The sequence below is a fragment of the Lytechinus pictus genome, chromosome 19, assembly GCF_037042905.1.
Source record: "Lytechinus pictus isolate F3 Inbred chromosome 19, Lp3.0, whole genome shotgun sequence".
Taxonomy (NCBI): Eukaryota; Metazoa; Echinodermata; class Echinoidea; order Temnopleuroida; family Toxopneustidae; genus Lytechinus; species Lytechinus pictus.
In genome coordinates this window covers 10,155,365-10,168,492 of record NC_087263.1, presented here as the reverse complement: position 1 = coordinate 10,168,492, position 13,128 = coordinate 10,155,365, and the positions used below count along the sequence as shown (strand labels likewise).

The following is a 13,128-nucleotide window of genomic DNA, read 5'->3' as shown; positions in this document are numbered from 1 at the left end:
AAGTCTGAAACCAAGTCTTGTATTTAAAACAAAAAGACAATTCCATAAAGTCTGTACCTCCAACCCCCTATTTGGTGGTTCTTTCCTGAAATGATTGTCAATTTTGTCTATTAAATTCAAGAATCTTCTCAAATTATCAAGGCTCAAGCAGTTCTTACGGTGAAGTGAGAATACAAAAAAAATGGGGGTCGGATTTATTTTAAAAAAGTTAAATAAAAAAATATGGAATCGCTCAAGGTAAAAAATGTTGCTGAAAATTATTATGACTTGGTTTTTTTTTTTAGTACTGCTACAGTTTTAATGCAAGATGATATGATTTACATGAAATCCTCTGCACTATTCTTATAAGAGTAGGGGGAAACCCTGATGTAGTGGTCCACCTGCACTCCCCCAAACAGTTTAATACAGAGACCTGTGGGTCATTGTGATTCAGTTGGCTTTTCACCTCCTAGGCACAGCTAACGCCAATCAAATAATAATGAATATTTTTGTATCAGGTTTAAGAACAGAAGGACTGTTCAGACGATGCCCTAATGCAATAACTGTCAAGAGAGTGCAAGAAATGTACAATAGAGGTAAGCTAGAAAGCATACAATTAAACGTTTAAAATGACAGAAAGAAAACATAGGAGTAGAGTCCTGTCGTTGGAGTTCATTCAAATTTTCGACCATAAATTTGGATCATCACAAACTAAGTTATTACAATGTGGTTCTAGTTTGAGTTTTCTTTCTGTCATTTTACTGAATGATAGGTCGTAATAATGGATAAATGCTGAAGTATCAATATACATGTATTTCTGAATATTAATTTCTATTTTTAATTTGAAATCCTCATAGGTTTAATGATGATAACTTTTTATAACTTTTCAAAGTTCATAACTTTCTTTATAAATCATTCGTAACTTATAAATAAGCTTTATGAAACACCCACTTGGATGGTGTTTCACAAATAGTTAAGTGTGACATACAGTCATGCTTAGATGTCAAAGTGCACTTGATATGTAATGCGCAATCTTATTGATTATTTTAGCACGATATGACCAGTGCGGTGATGCGTTCTACATGTATACCGCACGCAACTGGGAAACTAAGTGCATTTGTTAGGGGGTGTTGCAAGAAAATATTTGCGATCAATTGCAAAAATGCTGTTGCAATTTTACAATTGATTGATCACTATGAACTATAGCAAATCAGATTACACTCCTTGTTTCATGGAGAAGATCAGGAATCAATCACAAATTTGCAATTAATTGCAGACATATTTTTTATTTAGGGTCAGAAAATAGACTTGCAATTGATTGCAAGTTTCTTGCAATGCCCCATTAGTCACACTTAACTCTTTTTTTTAACCCCCCCCCCTTCCCCAGTCTGAAAAAATGTTTTGATTTGGGTAAATATTTGACTTATGGAAGGCCAACATATATACGTTTTTACCTGTATTTTCAATTGACATGTCATTTCTGTTTTCTCCAATGAAGGTGACCCAGTCAACTTTACTGATGTAGGAGATGTCCACGTTCCAGCCCTTCTCCTGAAAGCATTCTTTAGAGAGCTTCCTGAACCAATCATGACCTTTGACCTTTACGATGATATCCTCAAAATTCATAGTAAGTTTCATCAAGTATGTAATCTATAGGTGGCCCTTTCTAGGGAGTTGAATTAAGGCAAATTAAAATTTGCGGTATATTATTTACCATCTACCAGGTAGATGTTTCATAAAGCTATTTGTAAGATACGAGCAACTTTACAAATGGCTCCTTTCTTAGATGCTTAATCAACATTAATGAAACTTTTGTGTTTATCATTAACTGCAAGAAATAATCACCAGTCATTCGTAAGGTCCCTTGTAACTTACAAACACCTTTATGAAGCACCCACCAGTTGGGCGTGTAATAAAGCTGTTTTAGTAATTTATGAGGGAGTTATGAAAGACTGGTGATTATTTCTTGCAGTAAGTGATACGCACTAGATTTCCATAGGCGTTGATTTAGTACCTAAGAAAGGATCCCCAGTAAACACTCATCTGTGTCCCGTATCACAAAGCTTAGCGATAAATAGCAAATATGACAGAACACTTCTGATTGGTTCCTGGTCTGTGTTTTGAACTAAATGCGCGTTTAACATTGATCTTGATTGGTCAGTCCATTTATCGATTGATCGCTAATCTTTGTGTTATCGAGACCTATTGTGCTTAAAATCATGCATAAGTTGCGAACAGCTTCATTTAAAGAAGATACAGTGAAAATTAAACTTGATTTTAAGAGTATCGCAAATCATTTTTTGCTGCAATTACATTAGTTTAGCTTTAACACCAGTGGAGCAATTTTTTCTGAATATTAAGACAAAGTTAAGGCCTAAAACAAATTGTTGTTTGCCGAAACGTAGGACAACAGTTAGGGTTGGTCAGTCTATGTTTTCAGTTATATGAAAGAGCTCCAAGATCTATTGTTCCATGGAGATTGAGTGTTGCTTATGCACAAGCAGCCTTCAAAATATGTACGATATTCTAGTACCATTTACCAGCTTCAATTTTATGAAAAAAAGGTAAGATAGTTATGGAAACTAGGGCCGGTTGAAATTCAAATGACCACATTAAAGGGCAAGTCCACCTCATAAAAATGTTGATTTGAATCAATAGAGAAAAATCAGACAAGCATAATGCTGAAAATTTCATCAAAATTGGATAGAAAATAAGAAAGTTATGACATTTTAAAGTTTCGCTTATTTTTCACAAAATAGTTATATGCACAATTTAGTCACATGCAAATGAGAGAATCGATGATGTCCCTCACTCAATATTTCTTTCGTTTTCTATTGTTTGAATTATACAATATTTCAATATTTACAGATTTGACAATAAAGACCAACTTGACTGAACCATGAAATATTAAACAATGGAAATTCCGGGCAAAATAAAACTTTGTTTCACAGGGCAGAGAGGAGAAAATTAGTATATTTCATACAAAAAAATACAAAAGAAATAGTGAGTGAGTGATGTCATCAGTTCCCTCATTTGCATACCGAATGGTATGTGCTTATAACTATTTTGTGAAAGTAGCCAAAACTTCAAAATGTCATAACTTTCTTATCTTACATCCGATTTTGTTGAAATTTTCAGTGTTATACTAGTTGGATTTTTCTCTTTTATTCAAATCCACTTTTTGCTGGGGTGGACTTGTTCCTTTTAACAGTCAGCAGGGTTTTTAGGCATTGGTTGGGTTACAGCACCCAAACTTTGTTTTTTTATAGCCTTTTTGTCATCCTTTTTTTATTCATGATTTCTTCAGATTTGCAAGACAACACAGACAGAGCAGAAGAATGTAAGACGCTAATCCATGAGAGACTTCCGGAGCAAAACAGACTTATCTTTACCTACGTTGTGAAACTACTCAGAGAGGTGAACTAATGTAGCATACTTTATTGCAGGTTTAAACTTAATCACACTCATTTATGAACTAGTTAGATAATGAGGTAACTCATTTAGCTCTTGTTGTAGGGGTAAACTAATTTGATAATAATAATGATGATATAGGGTATTTGTATAACACACATGTCTACCTTGTAAGGTGTTCAAGGCACTCCTATACTACCCTGGCAAAGCTCTCCAACCGATTTCGGTGCTCACAGCTTTTTAAGGGCTTACTTCCTGCTGGTACCCAGTAACACACCTTACCAATCTACTCAGAGGAGAGTTTAAATTTCTTATGCTTGCCCTTCTTTAACCCTAATAAGACCCTTGACTCAAGTCTCGCACAACTTTTGAGACCAAAATTACGACCCTCGGGTACGCGGTTCCGAAATTATACAACATTTCGTAAGTGCATGCAGACCCAAAATTGCTCAAAAACATGAATTTGTGTACAAATCATATGCAAATAGCGTTTTTAACCAAACTTCATAAATGTATCATTATTTGTCCTTTTACTGATTAAAATCAATTAATTTTATCTTTATGGTCAAAACAAAGTCCCCAACAATTTCCTTTGAAATTCAAAAATCGAAAAGTCTAAAAACAAAGAAATATGTAAAGAAATTTAGAAAACATTAAAATACATAAGAAAATAAATGTGATGTTGACATTTTTTTAAAGTTCATTTGATCAGATTCCTATAAAGAGTGTAAACCAAAAATTTGCAATTTAGGGGCATTATTTAGTTAATTAAAACAAACTTTTGATTTTACACATAAATTAGCATAATTAATTAGCAATGAGATTTTTCGCAGAGCAGATTATGCCATGGGTAACGCGCGTGCCAATTTTCGTCATGATCATAAGGGGGGCTGATTCAGCTTCAGATTCGGTCTTCTTAGGCGTTGAAATAGCCCAGTCTATTTTAGGGTTAATCTTGTAATTTCTCTCTGATTAAAGGGGAATAAAACCTTTGGAACAAGTTGGCTTTTGTGAAAACAGACAAATCAAAGAATAAGATCAAAGCAAGATTGAGATACATGTATATCGGACAAATAATGAGAAAGTTATGACCATTTGAATATTGCGATCACTAATGCTATGGAGATCCTCCCATTGGCAATGCGACAAATATTTGTGATGTCACATGTGAACAACTTTCCCTTTGATGGACTATAAAATACCCCGAAAATGTCTATTTTTGCTCTTTCTTAGGGTAATACAAACTTTTTATCCATAATGTATTCTTTGAAAATATGTATTACATGCCCTCCTAAAGAAAGAATACATGATCTTCTGATAGATGTGATAAAAGAGACATTTTAAGTGAAATATATAGAATAGTAATGGGAAAGTTGTTCACATGTGACATCACACATATTTGTTGCATTGCCAATGGAAGGATCAACATTGTAATAATGATCTAAACTTCAAATGCTCATAACTCATAACATTCAATTTTTCTCAAACTTTTGTTTATCTGTTTCTTTTATTTTTCTGTTTTTGCACAAGCTATCTTGTTCGAAGGGTTTCATTTTCCTTTAAGTTAAACTTTAGTCTTACCATAACTAACCATGATTATAGCTACATTGCAATACTTCTTTGCCATGGCCCTGGGAAGTAAGGATGATGTTCAAATTCAAATTCATTTATTGCACATCTCTAAAAAAAACATACAAGACAAAATGCATCGACATCAAATCAGATCAATCAAAGTGATTCCATAGTAATGGAGTAATGAATATTGTAAAATAACAAAATAACAAAAATAACAAATTACATAGGGTAATGAATGGATGTGAGGGAGTAGCAATGGCCAAATAGACCTATCTAGGCTACTCCCTGATTACCATTCATTACTGAAAAAACATCTTGCAATCAATTTATTAGGTTGCAAGAAAATTTCAAAATCAACAAAATCCACAAAGTAGTAAAGAATTTGAATGAAAACAACTAAACTACAAAAAAAATATTAAAAAGCATACACATAAAGCTTACCTTATTTACCATAGGCAATTTTGTCATGTCATACCTCTAAAATGAATTGCCTTTTTAATAATGTGCTCAGAGGTTTTATACATGTATGCTTATTCCAATCTTTTGTTGACCTAAACAAACTTTGCCACAGGTATCCTGCCATAGCAGTGAAAACCAAATGTCCGACTCCAACCTTGCAATTGTGTTTGGACCCAACTTGGTGTGGTCGAAAGACGCCTCCGCTTCCCTCTCTGCCATGGCACAGATCAACTCCTTCATTGCTACGGTACTCTTCAACTATGAACACATCTTTCCAAGCAATGCCGAGGCGGCCATGTCAGATAGGACGGATGGGGACGGAGCGAACGAGAAAGAACTTGCGTCGAAAGAAGACAAGACAGCAGAGGAATGACTCCCTCGATGTATCCTGACCTTAGATTTATAGTATATACTGTCCAAGATGATATATATTTATTTATAGAAATATAGACCTACTGGGTAGTTCTATAACGTATTAAAATGTATGATCCTCATACCTTCCAAGTGTTTCTATGAAATAGGAAAATTCCTTATTTGGGGAAAGGAACATTCCCATTTTCACCTGTGTGTTCCCATTTCTGGAAACTTCTTTGTGATTTGTTCCTATTCCTTGGATGTGAGGGTTGGTAGGTATGGAACCCCTATTTGTGGGCTCTACCTTTGCAGCAGGTATCCTGACATAGCAGTGAAAATCAAAATGATGTACCTCTGTTTATAATGCTTTCAAGCTATCATGGCATTAGTGGTTCATTGAGTGAAGTAAGAATAGAGGAAAATCAGGGTCAGATGTTAAATAATATTTTATTATTTTATAGAATTGCCCTACTGTAACATTTGTACAAGGTGTAAAAATTAGATTTTTTATTGAATATTATTTAATTGTAGGCAAAGCCAAGATGAGTTTTTTTATTTGTAGTTATTTGACCTTAGTTCCATTTTAGGTAGCTGATTGCATCTCGTGTGTACTCTTTTCGTCGCACTTGATTGCTGTTGAAACGCCCCTGCTTTGTGGCACAGTTTTTGGGCAGAAATTCTTTTATTCAGCCTGTCTCACAATTCAAAATTGGAGTACACCTGTGTGGAAGTCTTTGATGGAGCTAAATACTCATGTATTCTACTTAAATTTTTCTCTTGGAACTGTGTTTATTTACTTTGTTTATTTGTTTATCCATGAGAGTACATTCCTTGTTTCATTCCATTCATCTTATGCATTAGAGATCACCATCACATCCTTTCATGGTAACCAATTTAAAGGGGAAGTTCACCCTGACAAAAAGTTTATCGTAGAAATAGCAGAAAAATAATTTAAAAATATTGCCATTATTTCGAGATGAATGCTAATAATTAGAACTTTAGGACCCTTTAACAAAACTTAGCATTCGATTGTATGACTAATTTTTGTAATTGATTCCTGTGATCATTGTGTTCAATTAATATTTACAAATCAACCGCATGATCATCACTAATCTTGGTCTAGATGGTCCCAGATCTCTTAATTCATTTTATTGTTGTTGCATTGTTTACATGTACTTTTGATCCCAAAGAAGAGCTTTTTGTTTTGTAAACATATAATGATATGTACATGTACAATATCGATGTTAGAGATCATTTAATAATTACTTGCCATTGTTGTTGTTGTGGGATGTATAGTAACTGGTGTTGGGTGACTTGAGCTTTAGCAATAATTGGAAGAATACTATCGAGATGTAATCCTATTTGGAGTCATAGCACAATCGTTAATCCTGTACATAGAACTACACAATTATTTTGTGAAAATTAATTTTTGGACTCCCCTTTAGTTTCACCATAGGTTGAATAGTAACTGCATATACACTGTACTGTTATGATTTCAAGGAATGAAATAGTGTGTTGGAAAAAAAAGCTACAAGAAGTATCCACAACTTTTTTCGAAGTATGTAATATTAAAGGTCAAGTCCACCCCAGAAAAATGTTGATTTGAATAAATAGAGAAAAATTAAGCTAGCATAATGCTGAAAATTTCATTAAAATCGGATGTAAAATAAGAAAGTTATGGCATTTTAAAGTTTCACATATTATTCACAAAACAGTGATATGCACAACTCAGTGACATGCAAATGAGAGAGTCGATGATGTCACCATTTCTTTTGTTTTTTATTGTTTGAATTATGCAATATTTCATTTTTTACAGATTTGACTATAAGGACCAACTTGACTGAACCATATAGTATTAAACAATGCTAATTCCACATGTTCAGGAGGAATTAATCGTTGTTTCACTTGACAATGAGGAGAAAATTAGAATATTTCATATAATAATATACAAAAGAAATAGTGAGTATATGACGTCATCAGTCTCCTCATTTGCATACTGACCAGGATGTGCATATAACTGTTTTGTGAAATTAAGCGAAACTTTGAAATGTCATAACTTTCATATTTTACATCCAATTTTGATGAAATTTTCAGTGTTATGCTTGTTGGAATTTTCTCTTTTTATTCATATCAACTTTGTGTTGGGGTGGACTTGTCCTCTAATAATGATATAGGATTTATGTAGTGCACGTATCCACCTTTTTAGGGGCTCAAGGTGCTCCTATATTAGCCCTGCTAAGCTAGTCTACTGATTTCGTCAAACAATGCCCGGGGCCTGTAACATAAAGCTTAGCGATTGATCGTAAGGCTTATATTTTACAATCAATCATACAAAATAATCAGTGGTAGACATCAGCTCCACGGTCAAATGCTAACTTTTATGTTACATGCCAATGAACTTCTCAGATGAAATTCAATTCTTTAAACTATCTTAAAATGGTGACATTTCATTATACGCAGTGCATGAGAGCATCAAGCATCATGTCAAAGTTCAAAGTTTATTTCCATGGTTAGTTGCCTAACATAGCAACATGCAACACATGGAGACCAATCCTGCCGGGAGAATTTTCAGTGGTAGGCCCGTGGTTGTACATTTAAAAAGAAATCTTAGGTATCTTGACCGACCACTAGGCACATTAAACTCTGGCCGTAACTGTATGCCTCCAAAAACTTTGATTACGATGAATTAGCAGCTGAATTTGTGATTTTAATTTCAAATCCTGTACGGGTGGGTGTTTCACAAACCCGTTCTTAAGTTACAAACAACTGGTGACCGTTTCATGTGGAACATGGCTAATGACGTGTCACTGACTTAGCACCTAAGAACATGTTCCAGTCATTTATTTTACTGACGGCTTTATGAAACGCCAACCCGACTATCTAACTGCCTTTATAGAAGCCAAACATTGTGAACGGCTGGAAAGTGAGGAATGCCAAAAAGAGTGCTAAAAATCACCAACATGAATAAACTATGTGTTATTATTCTACCTTGGAGAAAGTACCCATCTAAAGGCAGTATTTTCCTAATTACTGATTATTTACTCATTCTCTTCGATGCTTAGAGACCTCATTACAATGTGACAAAGTTGAACATACAGGCCCGTACTCTGAAGTCGGGTTTAATTTAAACTCTGGTTTAAAGTTGCGGTTTAACTATGGACAGCCAATAGTTGCGTAAATCTCTAACAATATAATATAAATGTATCAGCTCATTTTTCGCTCAAATCATTTGTAACTGTTTCGGAAAGATAACTTTCTTCACAATTCCACGAGTTAGGAAAGAGCACAGTAAGCATAAGAAACATGCAATGTAATGAAAATTTTGATGTGTTTGGCCTTCCATAAATTTAGCAAAGCGTTAGACCATGATCTCAGTTAAACCTGACTTCAGAATATGGGCCATAGTGTATAGAAGAGGAATATTATCCTCATCATTATTACCAGAATCATTTAGCACACAATATTCATTTCTACATTAGACTGCCATTTCGTTTGATTATTTGTAAGTATTCATTTGGTGATTTGTTATCTTAGCCGGAGTCTCAGTAAAGTGATTTCGGTAATACAATTTAAACTCTATCATCGTTATTCTGAACTCTGGTTTGAATTTATTTAACAGGTCTCAATTTGTGGTTTACTCTAATCCACTCTAATACACTCTAATCCTTGGTGTTCATATCATCAAATAATTTCATGCTCAAACCATGACGGGTCGTGTGGTCCAGTGGTTAGAGCATTGGACTCCTAATCATAAGGTTGTGAGTTTGAATCCGCACTTTGCCATTGTCTCCACTTTGATAAAAAGACCGGAGAGTAATATCTGTCGTCTTTAAGGTCGGCATCTATGACTGATTAACCAAGACGTAAAATGTTTCCTAGGTAATTGGTTATATACCACCTTGGCGTTTACCAGCAAAACACTGTCCTGCCGAGTTACTAAGGGAGTTACCATAAACAGATGTGTTGGAGTGAAAGCTGAAAAGAATCCAGTAAACATTAGACACAGAGAAAACAATATCAAAACTGTTTTGGTTTCTCATAATTTAGCACAGACTTTAAAAGTCCGTAGATGTTGCGAAACTAGAGCGGGCCTGTCTCATTGAGGAATTACAATTATTGTAACTTTGCCATAATTGTAAGTACCATGGTAACAGGGTTCAGCAGCCATTACAATCAAGGATAATAATAGTCATTGAACTTGCTCATATATTGCTGAACACTTACTTTATTATAAGTCTCTAATACCCCTTTCATAAACCCAATAAAACCCGATTATGCGGCTAATAGCAGCATAATTTGGTCGTAAAATCAGAGGAGGACAAGAGTTATCCGCATTATTCTGATGCTGCTATTATCCGCATAATAGCGGCATCGGGACAAGATTTTGAGTTTATGAACGTATTTCCAAATAATGCGGATAATTGCCATGGTGCGGTCACAAGGTCACCCTTTTCCAACACAACCGCATCGGAGGGGGCGTGTCCAGTTGTCATGACGATTATCCGCCTTTTTCAGGACGGGCGCTCGTAAAAGTAATGCGGATAATTTTCGGAGTTTGTGAACGCAATTTTTATTGAATTATCCGCATTACTCTTAGGCGGCTAATTGGAGGATAGGTTTTATTGGGTTTATGAAAGGGGTATTAGTGTTCTACAGTAATGCAGCATAATTACCCTGGCTTTTACAGAGCACGTGCACTGCATTTCAAGGAATAATTTCCTTCCAGGTACCCATTCATCTCACCTGGGTTGAGTGCAACACAATGTGGATACATTTCTTGCTGAAGGAAACACGCCATGACTTGGAATCGAACCCACATCGTAATTGAAGAACATGCCATGATCGTAAATCTTTATGAAACAGGGCCAGAAGAAACGGCCCAGAATTTTAGGCCTACTTGGCCAAAAAGAACTTCAATTTCACACCATTTCATTTGTATTTACGGTGGTTTTCATTTACTGTATTCATTCATTGATGTAGTGTGCTATGGATTTCGGATTAGAATTTGACTATTCCTGGCACCTGTTCATAAAGACTTGCAAAAGTTGCAGTTATGGTAACTATGCCATTATAATGGTAATTACGAAATCTTGATTGTGATTGTCTCGGCCATGTTACTATGTTAGTTACCATTAATGGCAAAGTTACAACAGTTGTAAGTCCTTTGTGGAAACAGGCCCCCTTGTTGAAAATAGATCCCCTTATATTATGGTAGAGAATATTTATACACTGTGTATAAGCAGGAAAATTTTATTATAACCCATCACAAAGTTCATAGATGTATTATTTGTTGCAGAAATATAATATTGAAAATGATTATTCGTATTATATATTATATGCAGAAGATTATTTATTGTACTTATGTAGATAAAGTGGACTTTATTTGTTGATATTGTGGTATAAAGATATAAGTTTTTGAATTTGTAAAATTCCTATGTTTTTGTAATGACATTAATCAGAAAAATATTTGTATGAATTTATGTAGTGTTTCCCTTGGTTTCATTCACCACCATATTGGTGCATTATAACTTTTGAAAAGTAAAGTTTGCCTATTATATATAGAGCGTAGAGTGGGCTTGTTATGTCTTAGGTTGTTAAGATTCCATTCTAATGCATAATTATAGAGTAAAGACTTGATAGATAGATAGATGTTTATCATCTCCTGACATTATTCTTATACTCACTGCAGAAACGTGTTAATCCTTTCCACAGGTTTACATAGAGAAGCATTCCAAGCATTTTACACCAATGTATAATTGATGGTATCAGTTATAACACTTAATGGTGTTACTATGACATTCTGCTGTTAGTTTAGTACTCTTCAGTGGTGTTATGTTCAAACTTCGGAGGGATTCAAACAACCTTTCCACTATGAATTCAAACTGCTGACCTATTTTATAAAACAAATAATGCACATGTTTAAATTTGTGATGGTAGTGATGATGCAGGCATCTTGGGTATTCCCAATAAACATGCATAGGCACTCAGCGCAAGTGCCTTTTGCTTTCAAATTTTGCAAATACTCTCGACATGCTGCATCGCCATAACATGCTCATAAAAGTGCATTATTTCTATATTTATGCTCTTTCTTTGACAAGCTGTTAATTACTACATACAGTAATATTAAGTCCATGAACACTTGATTTATGCACTCTTGAATGCCATTTTGCTCGTGGCATTGCACGTGGCAATCAGGAGTGTGTCACGAAACAGCGATTCTCACTGACAGATGTTATAAGCTACTGAATATGCTTGCATGTGATTGGCTGAGAGAAAATTAGTCGATGACAATCACCGTTAAAGGACAAGTCCACCCCAACCGAAAGTGGATTTGAATAAAAAGAGAAAAATCCAACAAGCACAACACTGAAAATTTCATCAAAATCGGATGGAAAATAAGAAAGTTATGACATTTTAAAGTTTCTCTTAATTTCACAAAATAGTTATATTCACATCCTGGTCGGTATGCAAATGAGGGAACTGATGACATCACACACTCACTATTTATTTTGTATTTCATTACATGAAATATGAAATATTCTAATTTTCTCTTCGTTGTCCTGTGAAACAAAGTTTTATTTCGCCCTGAACATGTGGAATTACCATTGTTTAACATTTTATGTTTCAGTCAAGTTGGTCTTTATTGTCAAATCTTTAAAAATTGAAATATTGTATGATTCAAACAATAAAAAACAAAAGAAATAGTGAGTGAGGGACATCATCGATTCTCTCATTTGCATGTGACTAAATTGTGCATATAACTATTTTGTGAAAAATAAGCGTAACTTTAAAATGTCATAACTTTCTTATTTTACATCCGATTTTGATGAAATTTCAGCATTATGCTTGTCTGACTTTTCTCTATTGATTTAAATCAACAATTTTCTGAGGTGGACTTGACCTTTAAGTTTTCAGACTTCACTGGCTCCCGTTTAGCTTTAAAAGTAAAGTGAAATATTGAAAAATACAAGTTCTGTATTTATGGTTTCTCTTAAGTCTTAGACACTGAGTTCTCTTTATGTTAGGTTAGGAAAAATCAAGATGCACTTTGCTCCCCATCTACATGTAATTAATATTCAGTTTTCACAATGATACTTTTCCTTGATATACCTGTGAATTCCTTCCAGTGAAGAAGTGAACACAGTGTGACCAATGAATATCCATTTCAAAATTATATGAAGCAATATTGAAAATATATTATTGGTTAGCAGTACTATAATATAATCATAATCAGTTATGTATTGAAACAATGGTAATAGAAGTGTATAATTATTGTTTACCACAGATGGAGCTGTGGTATAATAGGCTTTATGATGAATATTAAAATGAAAGAATTAAGTAGAAAGAGAA

At 34.3% G+C, this 13,128-nt stretch overlaps 1 protein-coding gene across 2 annotated transcripts in view; it reads left to right on the top strand.

Moving 5' to 3' along the window:
• Positions 1-13,128, top strand: part of LOC129282730 (rho GTPase-activating protein 8-like) — a 32,887-nt gene extending 19,759 nt beyond the window's left edge. The window contains exons 8-12 of one of the 2 annotated variants that reach the window (XR_010296631.1): positions 498-575; positions 1,478-1,606; positions 3,287-3,396; positions 5,537-7,087; positions 12,669-13,128. Coding sequence is in view for 1 of the 2 variants with exons in the window: in XM_064114015.1 (XP_063970085.1) it covers positions 498-575; positions 1,478-1,606; positions 3,287-3,396; positions 5,537-5,797 (578 nt within the window). In the remaining variant the exon portion in view is untranslated. Of the gene's footprint in view, positions 1-497; positions 576-1,477; positions 1,607-3,286; positions 3,397-5,536; positions 9,345-12,668 lie in introns of those variants that run through there. The other variant, XM_064114015.1, reaches the window with a different exon arrangement.